This window comes from Gobius niger (genome assembly GCF_951799975.1).
Source record: "Gobius niger genome assembly, chromosome: 11".
Taxonomy (NCBI): domain Eukaryota; kingdom Metazoa; phylum Chordata; class Actinopteri; order Gobiiformes; family Gobiidae; genus Gobius; species Gobius niger.
Window position 1 is genome coordinate 16,717,042 of NC_136862.1, and position 19,281 is coordinate 16,736,322.

The 19,281-nt window shown below is 38.9% G+C and overlaps 3 protein-coding genes across 3 annotated transcripts; 1 reads left to right on the forward strand and 2 right to left on the reverse strand.

Annotated features, from left to right (window-relative positions):
- Nucleotides 1-1,674: 1,674 nt before the first annotated feature.
- On the reverse strand, nt 1,675-3,259 carry LOC306969972 (mpv17-like protein). The gene is made up of 4 exons (XM_079565780.1): nt 2,843-3,259; nt 2,612-2,682; nt 2,123-2,152; nt 1,675-2,043 (listed from the first exon to the last, which is right to left on the reverse strand). Exons 1-4 carry the CDS (start codon nt 3,147-3,149, stop codon nt 1,822-1,824), a joined length of 630 nt encoding a protein of 209 aa, XP_079421906.1. The 5' UTR covers nt 3,150-3,259; the 3' UTR covers nt 1,675-1,821.
- Nucleotides 3,260-4,066: 807 nt separating this feature from the next.
- On the forward strand, nt 4,067-7,416 carry rnf121 (ring finger protein 121). Its single transcript, XM_079565779.1, has 9 exons — nt 4,067-4,223; nt 5,141-5,178; nt 5,266-5,407; nt 5,493-5,647; nt 5,731-5,838; nt 6,148-6,268; nt 6,344-6,477; nt 6,565-6,666; nt 6,773-7,416. The coding sequence occupies exons 1-9, from the start codon at nt 4,146-4,148 to the stop codon at nt 6,891-6,893; spliced, it is 999 nt and encodes a 332-aa protein (XP_079421905.1). The 5' UTR covers nt 4,067-4,145; the 3' UTR covers nt 6,894-7,416.
- A 1,688-nt stretch (nt 7,417-9,104) lies between these two features.
- On the reverse strand, nt 9,105-14,918 carry LOC306970923 (NACHT, LRR and PYD domains-containing protein 3-like). Its single transcript, XM_079567005.1, has 7 exons — nt 14,818-14,918; nt 14,234-14,503; nt 14,055-14,162; nt 13,910-13,984; nt 13,726-13,831; nt 12,122-12,362; nt 9,105-10,784 (listed from the first exon to the last, which is right to left on the reverse strand). Exons 2-7 carry the CDS (start codon nt 14,416-14,418, stop codon nt 9,187-9,189), a joined length of 2,313 nt encoding a protein of 770 aa, XP_079423131.1. The 5' UTR covers nt 14,419-14,503; nt 14,818-14,918; the 3' UTR covers nt 9,105-9,186.
- Nucleotides 14,919-19,281: the final 4,363 nt, after the last annotated feature.

Consider the following 19,281-nt stretch of genomic DNA (forward strand, 5'->3'; position numbering starts at 1 on the left):
AAAATTCACTCTGAATTCACTTTTCGTATAAAGTGGGTGATTTTACGGCCAGTTTTTTGTCTGGCAATTTCAAATCATGCAAAGATCAAATCTATAAATCTATTTTGGCCGTCACTGTATTTACCTCTATTTAGTGTTTTTTTTGTTATCACATTTCCTGTCTATTCTGCACACCCTGAGAGTTTTTGAGAACTGAATGTAACAGATGACTTTCTCCATTGTGAAATAAATAAAGCCTTATCTTAAAAACTTACATAAAAATAAAATATTTTCAAACTAAAAGGGTGGTTCAACTGACCCACTGGCTCGACTTACCCCACTCTCCCCTGAGTTAAAGACATTTTGGATTATACTGTTGACAGCAATACAAACTCCTGATGAGCAGCTAGACAGACACAGAAAATGCCACTTTTGCTGTGGTGCTTTTGCAATAAAAGAATAGATTTGGACGAGGACAAAACCTGTATTTGGCTTTGTCTAATCAACATCTCAATGGTAATCAATAAAAATATCTGTAATGAAATAAATGCTAGTAATGTATATAATATTCAATGGGAGAAATGTTACACAGTGTGGCTTTAAGTAGCCTACTGCAAAATAGCTTCAGGTTAAATCATAGCCATTTTAAGATATTTTAAAGATAGAATATAGAGTTATTTTCCCCACAAAAAAATATGATGTAAAAGTTGTTAATGTTACAGTTTTTGTTTAGGTTCTCAAGATGATTATCCAATCTGAAAGCACGGCTTGAGCTGGGTAAAGATTAACATAAAGGGACTCCCACGCACACATTTGCAGCAACCACAGCCCACGTCCTTTACACAAAATACATCACAACAACAAAAGCCATGAGAAACTTGTAGACCGTCCAATACAGTCTAGGTGTCGGCCCATTAGCCCAATGACCCATTTGTCCGACGTTTCATTATTACAATAATGTCCCATTGAGGAGGGGTTGAAAACTAAAATTCGGTTCAGGCAAGAGTCCACTGACCTTAAGGTTAGAGCCAATGGTTGTATATGGTTCTCTAATCTCTCTAATCCACAACTGGGTTAGAGATGCCGGACTAATGGCACCTCTGCTCAATGGTAGATATTCAGAATAATGAGACGTGGGACTAATGGTTTGTCGGACCAATGACATGGCACCTACAGTCTATGGTCCTCATATGGAGCTTAAAGCAACTCAAATTGTTACTGTGACTTTGAACCACTCCGTGCACATCCTAATCACATTACCTTTAAATACAGCTTTATAAAGGTCAGCTTCAGGCCTCAACATTTGCTGTGGGTAAATTATTAAATTATATTTTATGTGTTGTGTAGTACTCTGGCTTGTCAATGACCTCCTAATATGCAGTGAATATGGTGGAAAAGCCTGCTCGTCTCTGATTGGACAGTTTATTTCCTGTTTGAGGTCACTGTTTTGCAGGGTCATGGAGGATTACCAATGATCTGATCCTGGTTAATCCACCATCACCGGACCAATGTCATATAATGCATTTAGTGCAATCCCCCTCAAACAGAGGAATTGCAGCATTTTGCATTGCACACAATTTGTGTAAAGAATGTTTATTTATTTTTGTAAATTGAGTGATATTACATGATGTTTCACATAGAGACTGTTTACAAACATACAGAGAATGAGTTTTACAAATACAAACATTAGTCCTATTTTACTGAAGGCAGACAGTGTAGTCGGATACGGCTTAATTAAATGGTAAGTTTACTTGAAAGAAGTAAGGTTCCTGGGTGTTTTGAAAAATCAAGTATTCACAGTAAGGAATGCAGTACTTAATACTATTTACATAATTTGACTCTTTATTTGTGGATCCAGAAGTCTTCCTTTTGGAGTTTGCTTCTTTTACGGACTTCCTTCAGGTCCTCTAGAGTTTTTCTTGGGTCCAAAATAAACGCTAGTGCAACGCCTGCTGTCCCGTCTCCATTCTGACGCGAGAAGCACAGAAATGTGGCCCAAACAAATGCACAGCAGGCCATGAAAGAGGTCCTTACATAGGGAGGCATTAGGGCGAAGTTGAGGAACTAAAGAAATGAATTGAGATGATCAGTAAATATAACACTTATAGATACAAAATAATGATCATAACAGCTCAATAGTCACCTGCATGAATGGCCAGAACATGAGTCCGGTCTGAAAGACAGGTAGAAGGAAATTACGTTTATATCAATATCTTTAATAATCACTCAGTGAGCAAACAGTCTTCATCCAGCCCAACTCATGATGTTGCTTATCTTTTACAGAGCACAAATCATGTTTGCTGCAACTGGACATCACCTATGACCTAATTGCCAACAATGGTGCTTTACTTAATTTACCACAGTGAGGAACTTCTTATTATAAAGGTAACCATGTCACAATATTTTACTAATTTGAGCAAAACACAATAAGCAAACAAAACACAAAAAGCACCACAGGTTCCGCTCGGCAACCCATCTCAAGATCATGGTCAGAATCATGGTCAGGTTTACCTATTGTTCATGTGTAGGGATACATGCACATATGGGAAACCCATCCAGAAGGGGAAGAACGTGCAAACCAAGAGTGCTAACAACTCAGCTACTGTGCCAGTGAAGCTGTCCCTGAGCTTACCTTCCAGGTGTTGAAGAACTTCTCTCTCCAATCCTCAAAGACATCCTCCTTCCCTTCCAAGAAGCTCACTCCTGTAGGACACAGTAAATAGACCTTCACAGACTTCTTATAAACATTACATAAGGCACTGAGACAGCACTGAGATCCTGTAATACAGTATGTTGGGCTAAAGCAAATCAGATATATAGTTAAGTATATAATAAACTAAACTTAAAGAACTAAACTACTCACCTGTGTAGAAGACACTGGTGGCAAGAGGAGATGCAAAACTTTGGTCAATGATAAGTTTTTTAAAGAGACTCCTGACAGATTTTCCAGGAAAGCGTTGCTCCAGAGCTCGCAGCCAGAAATAGTTGAAGTGTCCCTGAAAACAGAAGCCCACAATGGCCACATTTCTGGTGTGCTTCCAGTCCATTTGTTCATTTTTGGCCATAAGCTGATGGACCAGGTCCCCACTGGCAAACATGCAGCCGTACAGAGTGGCATTGGCAAGCCATGGGAAGCGCCGGGCTGCCTCTTTTAAAACTGTTCTCCGCATTGCAACCTGTTTAATAATATTTATTTACACAAGCTTAAATTATTAGTATAGTATTGCATGTACAGTATACACATAAACCTACATATAAATGAACAAAACAATCTTCCTTCTTGATTTTACAGATCTATGGGTAATATAAAATGAGTGCTCAGCAAATAATTACACATGACAAGCCAACCTACTTTAGTAATACATTAGTTTCCAGTCCCCTCTCCCCTCACACCACACATCAACATAAACAAGAAGAATGAAACCTTCAGTTGCAAGGTTTTTACAGCCATAAAGTCAATCTCCAGTTATTGTCCAAAGTCTAACTCAAAAAAAGGAAATCTAATATCTGAATCATCCAAAATTGTACCTTGATTGCAGACCGTGAGCGTTTGTCTCCTGGTTCAAATCCCTTCCTGACAAATCCTACTGCGTGTCTGTCAAGCCTTAATCTGATGGATTGCACCAAGTGACAGTAGTGTCCTGTCCTGATCTCAGTCGTTTTTATTTGAAAGGAGAAATTGTGACAACTCCAGAGCATTAATAAACTTACAATTCACAAATAGATGTAACACAAAAGAACAACTTTACTACAGTACAGTAGAGCAAAAAATTACCCACTCTTGGTCCTTCCATGGGCCTAAAATAATAAATAAAATTCATTACATTCCAACAGTTGTAACTGTCAAGCAAAACATCATTATAAATTAAATTAAATTTATTTTTTTTGTAGTTTGCTTGAAAATGAATGTATTATGTTATATATAAATTATAATCCTAAATGGTTTGCATTGTGAAATAAAAAATGTTTGCTGGAAAAAAATAAAAGTTTGCATAAATAAGTATGTAAAATGTAAACCGTAAGAAATGCATTTTTCGGTAAAACCCTGTGACACGTCAACATGCTTTTGTTTTGAAACAGGTGCATGACGCGCCGGAAGTCCCTGTCTTACAGTTTGGCTAATGCTAATGCTAATGGCCCCGGAAAGGTAAAATCACAATCTGAAGATGGCTGGCGTGTTTGAGGTGGAGGTTGATGGTGTTGAGCACGACCATGGACTGGAACATCGAGACGAAGCACATCAGGTAAAGATCAATGAGCAAACAAAAGTCGTTCAATTTAACATGTTATTCATTGAGAGCTAACGTTAGCTCTCCGGGTTAGCCCTGCTAGCACAGTGAACACCTGGTCATCACCATCGCAAGAAAATTACTATGACATTTTTTTTACATTCACTGGGCTTTCAGCTTCACCTGAGGACATTGTCCATTGAGGACTTATTGGGATGCAATCGATTAAACAGCCAAAGAGCGAACATAAAACTTGAGAGGCTCCTGTAAACAACATGAACATACTACATACACAGAGCTATTTTGGTTAAGTGTCAGTCGATCCATGTGTGCAAGAGACGTCTGAACTATAAAAACAAGCTCACTAGGGCCGTTTAACCTGGAATATGCATTTTCACCAACACTATATTCGTTTGTTACTGTAGCGTATGTGGCTGATCAGGTCAAAGGGCAGAGATTGGACTCGTTCATGACGAGGTTACTGATGTATTGTAGGAATAGTAACCATGGTACCGTTGTGAGGCTAAACAATCTATGTCAAAATTATCCAAAACCTACTTTACAAACCTCCAAATTAAACGCATTGGAATATTTACTTATTGACTTCACAGCATAGTCGGTACTATAGTGTAATTTTATTTTATTTTTGGCCTCGATGAAGTGTGTGTGGGTGAGTGGTTGGTGGGGGTGGTCGTCGTAGGGGCCAGTGGCACAGCCTCGCTTCCATCAGTCTGCCTCTGGGCAGCTGTGGCTACAAATTTAGCTTACCACTACCACGAGTGAATGAAGAGGCACAAAATTGTAAAGCGATTTTGAGCGTATAGTTATTATCATTAGTAGTAATAATGCTGTTTATGTTAACTTCATACAAGTATTGTATTTCCTCTCACACAGACGACATCATTTATAATATTGTAATACTTTTCCCCCAGATTGATTTGTCAAAGCTTTCACCAGAGGAGAAATGGAGGTTAGTGTGTGCACTTCTAATCTTGTTTGGTCACTACTGAATTCCTAAGAGAATCCCTTTGTCTAACCATTTGGTATTTCTTTACAGGGTGGAGCATGCACAAATGCATGCAAAGCACCGAGGCCACGAGGCTATGCACGCAGAAATGGTTTTGATCCTAATAGTTACCTTAGTCGTTGCTCAGCTAGTTCTCGTCCAATGGAAACAAAGACATTCTAAATCATACAACGTAAGACAAATTCAAATGTAAATTGTAGGACAGGTTCTATATCTAGAGACTGACCTCTGAATGTATCCGTTTTTGTTTTTTGTAGTTGGTGACCCTCTTTCAAATGTGGGTAGTACCGCTCTACTTTACAACCAAACTTCACTGGTGGAGGTTCCTGAGCACCTGGTTTATCTTCTCCACCATAACAGCATTCGTGTCATTTCGTGCAACCCGCAAGCCACTCGCGTGCACCACACCAAGGTACAAACTACTCCATTTTAGTTATTACTGAAGTAAGCAGCACAAATATGATCAATGCATCTTCTATGATTCTTTAACCTTAGGTTGGTGTACAAGTGGTTCTTCCTCCTCTACAAGATAAGCTATGCCATTGGAATAGCTGGATATAGCGTTGTTATGTTTACACTCTTTGGTATAAATCTAATTTTCAGGTATGTCATACAAAATGTTTTGCATTACGCAAAGAAAACTGTGAATTTCCCAAACATTTTTGATATTGTTTAATCAATATCAAAAATGTTTGGGAAATTCACAGTTTTGAGCCACACACTTAATGAAGAGCTCACTAATCTACCGTTCCCTTATTTAACAAAAATAGGCTGTTTAAATATCTGCAAAACAATGGCCAGATTATAAATTCAACGGACCGACTAATAAACATAAAAGAAGCATTCATGCTTATTGTACATTATACATTTACATATTTTTCACAAATATTTCATCTGTTTCCTTTTTCCCAGGATAAAACCAGAAGATGCGATGGATTTTGGCGTTTCACTCCTTTTCTATGGTTTGTACTATGGGGTCCTTGGAAGGGATTTTGCTGAAATGTGTGCAGATTTTATGGCATCGACTATAGGTGTAAGTAGTATGAGTTTATTGCCATCAGGGTAAGAATATTAAGAATATTTAAAATAATAAAACCTTTGTTTTCAGTATTACAGTGCCTCAGGAATGCCAACCAAGCACCTCTCTGATAATATCTGTGCTGTTTGCGGTCAGCCTATACTCGTGGACGTGAATGAGGAGGGCATTATTGAGAACACATACAGACTGACCTGCAATCATGTGTATCCTGTATTGATATGATACTGTAACTACCAATTGTGATTTTCTTGATTTGTATTGGTACGTTTAAGACTTAACTGTGTGTCCAGTTTCCATGAGTTCTGCATAAGAGGATGGTGCATTGTGGGAAAGAAGCAGACGTGTCCGTACTGCAAAGAGAAGGTCGATCTGAAGAGGATGTTTAGTAATCCGTATCCTTTTTGGCACTCGTGTTACAGTTTGCCATTTATGTGCATGAGAAGTTCAATATGTAGTTCCTTCTTTTGCGGTACGTGCATTTCTTAACCACCCTTTCAGCTGGGAGAGGCCACATGTCATGTATGGACAGCTTTTGGACTGGCTTCGTTACTTGGTGGCCTGGCAACCGGTGATTATTGGAGTAGTGCAGGGCATCAACTACATCCTGGGTCTGGAGTGAACTTCAAGATGTCAGAATGGACTTTGAGATTATCCGAGGACATTGCACTGACTGTGGGCTGTAACATTGAATTACACATGTATGAAAGTGATATCTCTTTTGTACAGACTCAATGTATTTGCATTTGTTTTATTTTATTAATGAATCAATTTTGAAGACACGACTTATTCACTGAAATATTGATAATTTGTAACGTTTTATGGCCTAGAAAAAAGCAGCTCTGAAATTACCAGAGTTGCTTTAAATAATTTATTAACTGATGTCTTAACTGTATAAAAATAAAATCCATTAATATGTAGTTGAAGGGTTACTCTGAGGTTTTCACAAAGGTCACGTTCCCGGAATATAAGGGCAGCATGACTAGTTTATGACAAAGGTGAAATACAAAAGAGAAGTTTGTCAGTCAGTCATGGTCAGTATCGGTAGAGGCTGACATTCGGGTAACACCCAAGATTGATCATCATTGCTCCATCAATAAGGGAAATTTGACTATTTTTCTCTGATGTCCATTTCCCATAACCCTATGATTAGGATTTTTTTTCCCCTTTGGTGAGAAGCTCGACTGATGATTTGGGTCGGAGTTGAAAATCAAGCCAATTTATAACAAGTTATTGAGTTTCTGTTTATACACAACACACATAGCCACCTGTTAGTGCATCCAATAGCTTTAAATCGTTCAAACAAGTAGGCTTTAACAAATCATGTTAAACCCGTGTTGGAGCTAAAAGGCCCACAGCCAATAATTTAAGTGCAAAGACCAATATATCGGTGTATATCAATTTGCGGCTTTCAACTTCGTATTTAATCTCAGCTCAATATTAAAGGCACATCTAATAAAGTACCCAAATTATCAGTGTTATTGATAAAGAAGTAAGACAACAGAACTATTTTAATGGGGAGCAAGAGATGACTTGTCAAATACAATAAAAACTGACAGGTCTCTGTGTGTGCTGAAACTCCATCTTCCAGAGTAACCCATTAACTACTGTCCAGGTTTATCATACACGGTTTTCCCCTGATGTGGGAATAACAGGTACTGCTCACAGTGTAAGCCTCGGTCATTCAGTTTTCTTACTAGACCTTGCCGTGTGCAAAGGGGCAGAACTGATGTCTGTCAGTATTTCATTTATAAAACTGATTAATAAATATCACCATGTTTCTCTGCATTTTTTATTGATGAATGTATGAAAGTGCCTCCCTGCGTGAAATATATATCATTACAAAACCACCATGAGCAGAGTACTAGTCAGCATTATTTACCATGTGATTGATCGTACATTACTTTTTTTGGGCATGTGTAGGCTGGAAAGGAATTTCCCTCCATGGCCTTTGAGTGGGAGTAGGGGAAGTCTTTGTGTGTATATATAGTAGTACCATGGAGTATCAACAAGATAATATCTATTACAATGAAGCCATCACATGCCTTAGCAGGTAAATGCAGGTAAACAGGTACCACGATTCCTCACTGTAGCTTTTCTAACTTGTTTTATTGTATTATAGCTTTTTCTGCTTGCTGCTTTTTGTTCATAGATGGATTTCCAGGTAAGTTGTTTCTATAGAAAAACCTTTTTGTTTTTAAAATATATCTAAGGCTGATTCCTTTGCAGTAGCAGAAGATGACACACCGACCATTATTGGACCAGAGCGGGTTCACATCACAACTCTTCCAGGTAACATTTACAACTCAATACGTGCCTAATAAGAGGTCTAAACTACTTATGTTTGCTTAGGAAAACCTCTGATCTTCCACTGCGAAGCGCTCACAAACCATGACGACGTTACTCTCATCTACTGGCTCGTCAACGGCACTTTTCCAGAAGACACGACAAGCAGTGAAAGAATTGTGGAGCTGGAAGAGTGAGTAATGGAATAAACTAAAGCTGAAAGTGCATTTACAGCTTTGTGCCTTTACTTCATTAATGTGTAACAATAACTTTGTATATTCAAGATCCACCGCACTGGAGGGAGGAATCCTACAAAGAGGTCTGTTTTTGAAGAAAGTTGCACAAGAGGATTTCAAGAGTAACTTTACTTGCGTAGTGACAAATGCTTTTGGGGCAGTGCATAAGGTCATCCAATTGACAAAGCATTCTCATTGCAATAGACAAAGGGACAAGACAAAAACTAGAAGTACATCAAAGCAGACATGACGTCTTGGAAAATGTGACTTGTACTTATACAACAGAAGATTTTTTTTGTGCAATAATAAAATAAAATAAAATACATTAAAAGCCATATCTGGAAATATACTTTCTCCCTTTAGCTTGTTATCCAAACTGAAGTAAACGTCGATTTATCTTTTAAAAGAAAGCTTCCTTGTCGGCGGCGACTTCTGCAACACAAGCTCATCTAAACAGAACTGCAAGTTTTCGGCCCGGGCTGGATACTGGTTTTCTGCTATTTTCTTCCGAAGAAGAGCTCCTACTTCTTCTGCAACTGATGTCCATTTGACATTGGGGTTGATAAAGCGTTGGATGAGCTCAATGTTGCTTGAATTGGACATACCGAACAAGAAACGCATGAAAATGTCCAGTTTTCCATCTTCACAAAGCAGGCTTTTCTCCAGTGCATTCTTGTACAGTTCTATGATGCTTGAGCTTTTCTTGTTTAAACTCAGCTTCCACTTTTTGCTTTTTGGTGCATCAAAAAGGTTCTTGTCTTCGTTTAGACATGAGAGAAACGCATTCAGAGCTGCCACATATTCCTGCATGGTGGGGTGCAAAAAGCTAAACATCTTCTCATCTAAAAACGGCATTGGTTTGACATAGAACACGGTGCTCATGCCACTGTAAGTCGCAGATTCCGCTTCATCCAATGGTTCTAGATCGCGTGGATAGCTAATGCATACAGAGTACACGCCTTTCTCCAACATGGCAAACGCACGTTTTCCAAGTGACTTGACGAATTCTTTCTCATCAACAGCAGCTTCTCGCTCCTTGCGGTAGTCGCGCAAGAGCGCTAGAAACAGCCTCGTGTACATGAGGGTGATTCCTTTGGGCAGTTCTGCATCTGGGCCCTGCTTGTTAAATATGCTCTGACAGAAATCAGACAACAGTGAGCAGAACAAAGGCAGATAGCACATGATTTGGAGCGTCCTCGAAGAATTGACGTATGCGATGACACGACCAGCTTGTTTCGGATCTTTAAACCTCTTCTTGAAGTACTCCTCTCTCACCTCCTCTTTAAAGCCAAACACTTCATACACATGGTGCTTTGTGTCATGGGGAACGTGGAATTTTGGTAATGGCCGGGCAGTGAATAAAAAGAAGCCAGATCTCAGCATTACGCCTTTGAGGATGCTTGCAAAAATAACCTTGAGTTTAGCTGGCTTATTGATGTCAAAAATACACCTTGTATTTGGCAAGTCAAAATCCTCAGTGATTTCTTCGAGACCATCAAAAATATACAAGATGTTGCATTTATTGCTGCTGTACTGCTTTGTATTCAGTCTTTTGGCTTCAGGGTAGAAGTGATATAAAATATCTAAAAATGAAGTGTCGGAATCTCCAAACTTTTGCTTAATCTCTTTGATTGGTAACGCAAACATTAGGTTAACGTGGTCGAGGTTATGATTACTCCATTCCTGGACACATTTACGGACGAACATCGACTTCCCAGATCCTGCAACTCCACGTAACACTATCACCTGCTCGATCTCCTTTATGAAATCTACACTGATTATGTCATGGATATGTTTATCTTCTTTAGGTTTCTTATTTGCGAGGTTCGGTATTGTCATCACCTCGTGTTCAACATTGGGACCATTGTTGGCGCCTTTCACAATACGGAGATCCGTGTAAACTTCATCCAAAGGTCTTTCTTCTCCTCCTGGACCCTCGAAGACGCCATACAACTTCTTCAACCTCTCCCTTAATTCATAGTGCACTTCATCTGTAAAATAAAAAACAAAAATGCTCTGTGTTCTGTTCCTTTGTTGTTGTTGTTTTTTTCCCCAACATAAGAGTGTGGTTAAAAGACACTCATGGTGCCAACTACAGTTCTATAACACAAGCTGTGGATATGACACATTATTTAGACACATTGTTTGCTAAAACCTAGTTAACACAATTATATTTAAGATTGCATCCATCCATCCATCCATCCATCCATCCATCCATTTTCTTCCACTTGTCCATCACATTGCACCTGCCCCTTATGGCTCCTCCTTCAGGTGGTGGGTCCACAGAAGGACGACCTCACGATTAACCGGACCTGTTGGTCTCTCATAAAGGAGAACCGCTCTTTGTCTGACCCGTCACCTAGGACCTGTTTGCCATGGGAGACCCTACCGGGGGCACAAAGCCCCCGACAACAGAGCTCCCAGGATCATTCGGGCTCAAACCAGGAGGGGCAGATTGTATCCAGTTTTCTTAAGTTTGACATTTTTTGGTGATGTTTATAGTTTCACTTCCTTATTGGATGGACACTGACAGAAAGTGACAGAAGAAAGTAAACCATTTGAAACTGTTGCCGTGCCAGCCATGTTCAGTCAGTGGGAAATGAATCAAACAGCTCTGGAACATTGCCTTCATATCTGTCTGTCATCATTTCTTTTAATATTTATCTACTGAAAAACACTTCCTGGATCTGTTAAAATTGTTGTTACTTGATCGTTTTACCATCATTTCAGTTTTCATGTTCATTTAATGCTTGCTCAATAATAATTTGTAGTGAAAATATATGTTTTAATTAAACTAATTTGGGTGACAGCTCATCATTGATGATGGTTGAGAACCACAGGGAGGGCACTACTATGCACATACATCATTTCCATTGTAAATGGAAACTAAACCAAACTATAACTCAACAGTGCACCTCAAACAGATTCTGGCACTCACTACGGAACATTATGACCTCACATGCATACCCAGTGACTCAAATCATAACAACGCCGCCCAAGAAGTGACTTCCTGTTTCGATCCAGTACGACAAAATAAAAGCACACAGCTCGTCTCATTGATTAGTTCAGCAGGTACTTGCAACATTACAAGAGTATAATTAAATAAACACATTTTAAGTGTTTTGTCTGTTAATAGTTAGGCAAAAAGAAAGTTGAACTAATGAACTGTTGCACTAATGAATAAGATGGTGCTTTTATTTTGGTGTGCTGGATCGAAACAGGAAGTCACTTCTTGGGCGGCGTTGTTATGATTTGAAGTTATGCACAGAGTCAATTGTGCAAATCTTAAACTGTAAATGTATACGTTTAATTTTTAGAATGTACTTACTTTCATTTTCTAAATCCTCAAGAAAATCAACCAGCCTCTTCTGCTCCAGCTGCAGCAGCACAGCCTTGGTTATTTGCAGGGACACTCGTAGGCTGTAGCACGCAAGCATCTGGTCCACAATGTCCACAATATCTATAGTTTGTAGAGAGCTGCTGAAGGATTGTGGGTAGCGATGCCACAAGTGCCCACGGAACGTCTCAAGCCCGATGGGCCTCAGCTGCTGCAGGACTTTACAAATGGCCTGATTCAAGAGACAGAGGTTAGAAAACTCTATATTAGTACTGTATATTGATCTAATGATCTGCAGAGGCGGGTAGTACTCAGCTACATACATTTACACGTAATAGTTACTACTTCATGAAGGAGTTACAGTATTTTTTACTTTTATTTAAAGGGACTATACAGAGTTTAAAAATGTTAAAATTATGTATTTTCCTCCACCTACATGTTCCAGCCATGTCCTAATGTGTAAAATGAGCTCAGACCTGTTCACCACAACTGCCTCTAAAATCCTGCACTGTCACTCAAAAAGGTGTTACTTGGGTCCTGAATTGCCGTCATGCACAAGCTTAGTATAGAGTGTGCAGTTACACGTATGACCTGAGGTGGCAGTAGTGAGTATAAAATGGCCAACTTGCATCTAGCCCAGGGGTCGGCAACCTGCGGCTCTTTCATCCTTATACTGCGGCTCTGAGTGGCTTGGGAAAATAAATTACTAAAAAAAAAAAAACTAAGTATTTAATTGAAGTGTATTTTATTTGTGTTCATTCTTTAATATTTCAGTTCTAAATTGGAAGATTATTGTGATCTTGACATATTAGAATAAATATATTTTATTGTTTTTCGTCGCTCAAAATAAACGTTATACTCGCGAAAGCCGGTATACCCGCCAAAACGCCGGCTTTTCCTCCTCCTGCGGTCGTTCCTCCTGATGTTTGGGAGCCAGTCCCTGCCACCCCCATTGCCCCCCCACTGGAGAACCACACTGTTATATATTTGTCCCGATTTTCCTGCGTTAGTGGGGAAAAAAGGGACAGTAAGAAGTGCGCCTTTCCCGCTGTCCCTGAATGCATCTCCCACGCTGCCTCGCACCAAAACATCCACGCGTGGTTACAGCAGCTACACCACAGATAAATTAAGGCTTATTTATTTATTTGCGGCTCCCAGTGTTTTCTTTTCCGTGGAAACCAGATCAAATGGCTCTTTCGGTGTTAAAGGTTGCCGACCCCTGATCTAGCCCCAACAATAGTTTGAATTAGGGAAATGCTCAACCCTGCGTCCCGCATTTGATGACAAAGATGAGATCGGTGCAGAGGGAAACTCCAAATGTGCTCAGGGCTGAGGCTCTGCCTGTAATATCCCGCTAAAACAGCTGCCTTCCCTGCCTTCACCATGATGCTTTTGTAATGAGGCGTTGCTGGTGATCAGCGGATAGAACATTTGTCTGCTCGTCTTTTTAATTAATTATGTGCTCATTTGACATACGCATGTGCACGCTTTGGCGATCCTCTACTGGAGTAAAACTATTTTAAAGTGACTCTTACTTAAATAAATATGTTGGCTACTCTACTCACCTCTCATAAAATGAATTTTGAAAAGCTCACCGTAAAAACAAACTTTACTGTCAGATAAGGCTGAACGACGTCGGTGAGATTTTCCTTCAACTCTGGTAGAGTGTCATCATCGTCCATGGCGTCTTCACTTTTAACTCTGAGTAAGACATAAAAGGTATGTAGGTACTGCTGATATATAAAGCATGAATACATCTATATTATACAGTTCACATACTTGGTCCTTATTTCACAATCATCACTGTCCACAGAGTAACAAGTGGAAAAAGAGTCTGTTCTTTCCAGATGAATCCTGTAACCAAACCAGTTTGTTCATGAGACAGATAACTTTAAATGTCTTAACATTAATGTAGTAATCATACTTTGTACAATATCGATCCTCTTCAGACGAAACAACAGAACTGCCAATGCCTTCACTTCTCATCGACAGGTAACTTTCAGCAGGAGATTGGGGCCTCTCAACGTAAAGCCTATGAGAGATCGGGGAAAAGTAAGACATCTCAAACATATGAACACTTCTATTTAAGAGAGGACATCTTACAGTGCGCCTGTTTCCATAGGTAACGGCCCCAAATCCAAAGAGGGTCTTCTTGGTTCGATGTAGTAAAGATCTTCATCCTCTTCCTCCTCAATAGGCTGGTCCTCCATGCTGACAGAGGCCTCTTCATTCAGGAAACTGCCTGAGGGTGAGGGCACCTCCATGTCCAACTCCGGATCCTCCATCATTTATTATTGTACTCCACAGAAAATGCAGGATCACAAATTCAAGGCCAAAATGTGACGCAGCAGATTACAATGCGCCTGTCGCCACCTAGAGAAGAAAAATAGTATTACAGCTTATAAATGTTTCACCAAAACAGGACGGACTGCTTCCTCTATTACACTGAACTGAAACATTTCGTTACAGCGTCTGCATACGATTTATTGCAAGTAAACTTTTTCCGTTTTCCCTCTGTGGCTACACAGCACAATGATCATTGTAAAGGCAGTCAACAATAATAAATAAATACATGTTTGGAGAAGAAGATAGTGTCGAACAGAAACAGAAGCATTTTAGCAAAGAATTTCTATCAAAATTGTTTCTCCTCACGTGTGTTTATGAAAGTATGAAACTAGCAGCATTACTTTGACGAGGACGAAACTTTCTCCGTCGTTCCAGAAAATTCGCCAACCAGGAAGTGTCAAATGCGCCTCGCTCCTTCTTCTTCTTCTTTGGCGGCTTAACGGCGGATGCGGACTAACGTAGCGGACTACCGCCACCCTCCGCCTGATCACTATGGCTACAGAAAAAAGGGAAATATATCTCTATATAATCTATGATGTATACTCTATCAGTGAGTGCTTTAAAAAGTCAAACATATATTTCATTACTCTCTGATCTGAACTCTGAAGCCTTAGATACAAATATCTCTAAAGATAAAACTACTACTTTCAGAGTAAGTACAATACAGAGCATACTGCCCTCTCCAGGCAGGCTGCAGTCCTAGTAAAACATAAATAAATAAAGCATGCCCGCTCATCTGGTAAGTTTCACTAATTTTATTTTGCCTCATGTTTATGTTGCTTTAATTGCTGTTGTTTATTTCATCCAGCTCACGAGAGCAGCTCAAGAACCGGGCAGAGGCTCAAACCTCAAAATCTAAATTTGGCATTTGAAGAATCACCTCTCGAATGATTTAACAGGTCCAAAATGTGTTGAAGTTTTAAATCAATATTGCAGTTCAGTTCTATTTGGCTATATTAAGTGTCCAATAAAAGGCTCTTCAGCACCAGATTGAGAAACACTGGGCAAGAGGAATCACAATGGAGAAAAAGAAGTAATTAAAATGAAATGTTTTTTGGTTATTTTACAGGTGATGTTTTAACGCCTTCACTAATGTGCTACGGAGACCTGTGTCCACCTGCCATCTTACAAGAACAGGTAAAGCAACTATAGGTCAAAGTTTACACAACAAAACTTTATTTGGTCAATTAAAGCCAGGTCAGTTCTGTTGACTCGAGAGTGGGCCACTGTCTCCCCGCCCCTCAGCATTATATCTGGACAAAGACATTCCAGTTAGGAACAGTCAGGATGCTTTAATATAAAAAACAAAGCATATAATGTCACAAGTCAGAGTATTTGTACTGCACTTACCTTTTGGCACAAACAAACAAAGCATAAATAATTCAGGTTTCAACACAAAGCTGTTGTCCATTATTAAAAGGGAGGAGAATATATCCAAAATATACTTAAGAAGGTCTACAGGTAAAACTATGATGGTGAAAAAACATTTCTCCAAAGGGTTGATTAAAGTTGTCATACAGAGTAAATATGAAATTCATTCCAGGGAATTGTGCTTGTTCTAAGAATTATCACTGAAGTCGGCTATTTCTAAACTTGTGTAGACTTTTGGTCATTCTTGTAAGTGGTTGGTTCAGACTCAAGTTTTAAAATCTGGCGTTCATTCTTGATTAACTTGAAATAATCTGGTGCATTTCCAGAGAAAACTGGCTGCTTTTGTGCTGCTGGTCTGACCCTTATGGACCAGCAGACAAATGGAAGCAAAGTGACAAAAAAGCAATCAGTTTGAAAAGGCATAAAAGAGTAGTATTTGTAGTATAAAAGAGGAGTCAACGACCAATGCTGTACAAAAGAAATGCCCCTGAATTCACTTCAACTGGCGCGAACGGGCCTTTGTTCTGCTTAGTCATAAGCCACGACTTACGCTTCGTGGGTACATTGACAGGCTTGAAGATGCTCATCCGAGAGTGTGGACAATACGTGAGCACCGTGAGAAGCCGACTCGTCCCTGCTTCTCCAACATGTCCTTCATCTGACAAACCAGGCAGGTTCAATGCTGATCCTAAAGTTTGGTTTCCAGAGTTAGGGTTAGGTTGTAACAATCAATTTTAGCTCTAGTAATGTGTGTTTAGTTGTTTTTTTTCCTTTTTTTTTCTTTTTTTAGTTTAAGTCTTTTAAGTAGTTTAGTTTAAGTCTTATCTTCCAAAATTCATACAGCGTGGATGCTCAAAATGGAGTCGGCTGAAGCAATAAGCCAATAAGTGCCGACCCCATGTTCAATTCAATGAACATTTAGATAACATAATCAATTATTAGGTCTAGATCACATTGACTTTTGATGCAAGTCCTTCCTGAGCTTAACAGATACAGATTTTTAACAATACATCAGTTTTAAGCTTCACACAAAATTTGAAGAGTATTTAAATACATAACACAGTATTTTGTACATTTGTTACAGATGTTTGTAGAATGAACCAAAATAAACAGAACACTTGGTAGGACGAAGTAAGTCTAAAAAGAATTACTACGTCATTAATCTTTCTTAGTTCGAGATAAATCACAGGTGTACACTGTAGTTCTTTCTGATATTGGTTCCAATAGTAATCTGGTGTTGTTTCTAAATCTATTGTAATTCTCTTTTGGTAATTCTCTTTTGTGTGACTGTGTGGTGGAGGATTTCTTTTGAATAAATGTGTATATTTTTACATAAAATATATAAAAATATATATTAGGCATATATATAAATACAAGCCTAATTATTATTGAGTTCATTAGGCTTCATTTATAAATACTCATGAATTGACACATTTAAAGATCATGGTGATTTTGATCCCGACAGGGCAAGGACCAACCTTTCTTTACTAGGAAAAAAATCCTCATTAGTTCATTATGAGTTCATTATGAATGTGCCTCTTAAATTAAGCAGCAACAGGCTTAGCACGCCTTGTCAAAAGTAGTACAATCTGAAAGAGCAAAACGGATTTAATGATGAAATAACGCCTTTTGTACCTTTGTTGTATTAGCAACAAAGGTACAAAAGTACATATTACTGCACATTTTAAAGGTGACTTATGTGTCAAAGCTCCTCAAAAGAACAGAAACATATCAAAGTACATACATATTTAATGAGGTTCCTGCGCTGTTTGGACTAAATCTGAACCAACAAGGACCAGTTCTAAGTCAAACAAACTTCCCTCACGACCTCCATATTTCATGATAAGTTGGGGTTCTGAAAAACGGCACATTCAAAACAACTCATGATGACCCGATGAGGAGCTCAGTTTACGAGTAAGTTAGTGCAGTTCTTGGTCCTCGCCCCTGGTTTGTAAAGTGAAGCCTATTGAACTGATGTGAATTCATGATTCATGCACAAAGTCATAATGAATTAATGTAAAGTCCTCTTGAACTATTCAAGAATTCATGTACTGTATTTTAAAGCGTTTCTGCCACTTTGCTATTCATAATATTGATATGAATAAATGTTGCCGTAAGAATCTGCCAGCATTTCATGGCCTTACAGATTATGGTCACCTTTATAGAGTTTAGAAACAAACAGCTTGGGAAGTTTATCAAAGATATGATAAATTAATCAAATGTTATGAATCGACTAAGTGGATTTTCAGTCTCAAAATATATAGTGTGTTCAAAACAAAATTAATTAGAAACAATGACAAAAAGTCTGAGAACACAACTGACATCAGAAGAAAACAAATATTACAGCCAGTTTGAGTATCTGCAGTCGTGTTCACATGGCCCAGGTCGATGTGGCCAAGAATGACATTTCTTGAACAGATGTTACAGCTGGAATTGGCAAAACGTGAACACAGAAAACTCACATCTAACTCTGCCTCAAAGCTCGGACAGTTTTGATCATCCAGACCTACAATGAGCAGTAACGGGCACTCAAGTCGTCCCATCTACTCCAAGACCAGAGTAATGCCACGAGCGTTATGTACCGGGACACTGAATATTTAGATATAGCCGTACATTCAAACAATTTGTACATTTTATTTGGCTTGTTCTAGGGTTGCACAATAAATCCTCAAATTATCATTGCAATTTTGTTTGATGCAAGATCCACATGACAACCACAATATTGCAAAATCTATCAGACTAATATTGACACTGTTTTTTCTAACCCAGCCTAAAGCAAAAATGCATGGGAACTCAAAGTGTGCAGTCTTGATTTGCCCAGAGTTAGTTCAATTTCTCTCTCTCTAAAAAAAAAAAAGACTATTGTTTGCCATTTTTGTTTAAATCCTCCTATATGACAATGATCTCGAAATAGGTGTCAGTTTCTCATCGTGCAACCCTAGTTTATACTTTACAATGTAAACAGAGAATTCAGGCAGGATTCCTGGTTTAGTGATTCATACTCACATCGACTTTAGATGCAGCTGCCTGTCCTTGAACGTCACCTCCTGCGTTTCATCTCTGACAAGATCTTTATTTTTACTGGAAACATTACATAAAGCACCTCAGAGATGTTTTTTTCCTGAGGTTCAATTGTATGTTCAAAAATCTCGACAATCAAGAAGCTTTACCAATAGAAATACTTCAGTACGTCAAATATTCTTTTAGACTGGCGTGGTTGAATGTGAGTCCCATTGTAGCACACGGCGCTCCTGAACTACGAGTGAAATATTACAATGACAAGGACACAACCGGGATAACACTTTGCAAATATGAATGAAACAAATGAAGCAGTCTTACCTTCATGACATCAGAATAAATAAGCATTTGGAGAGCCACAGTGGTGCCAGAAGACACGGTCAATATTGCAATTCTGCTGCCCATGACCTGAGGAT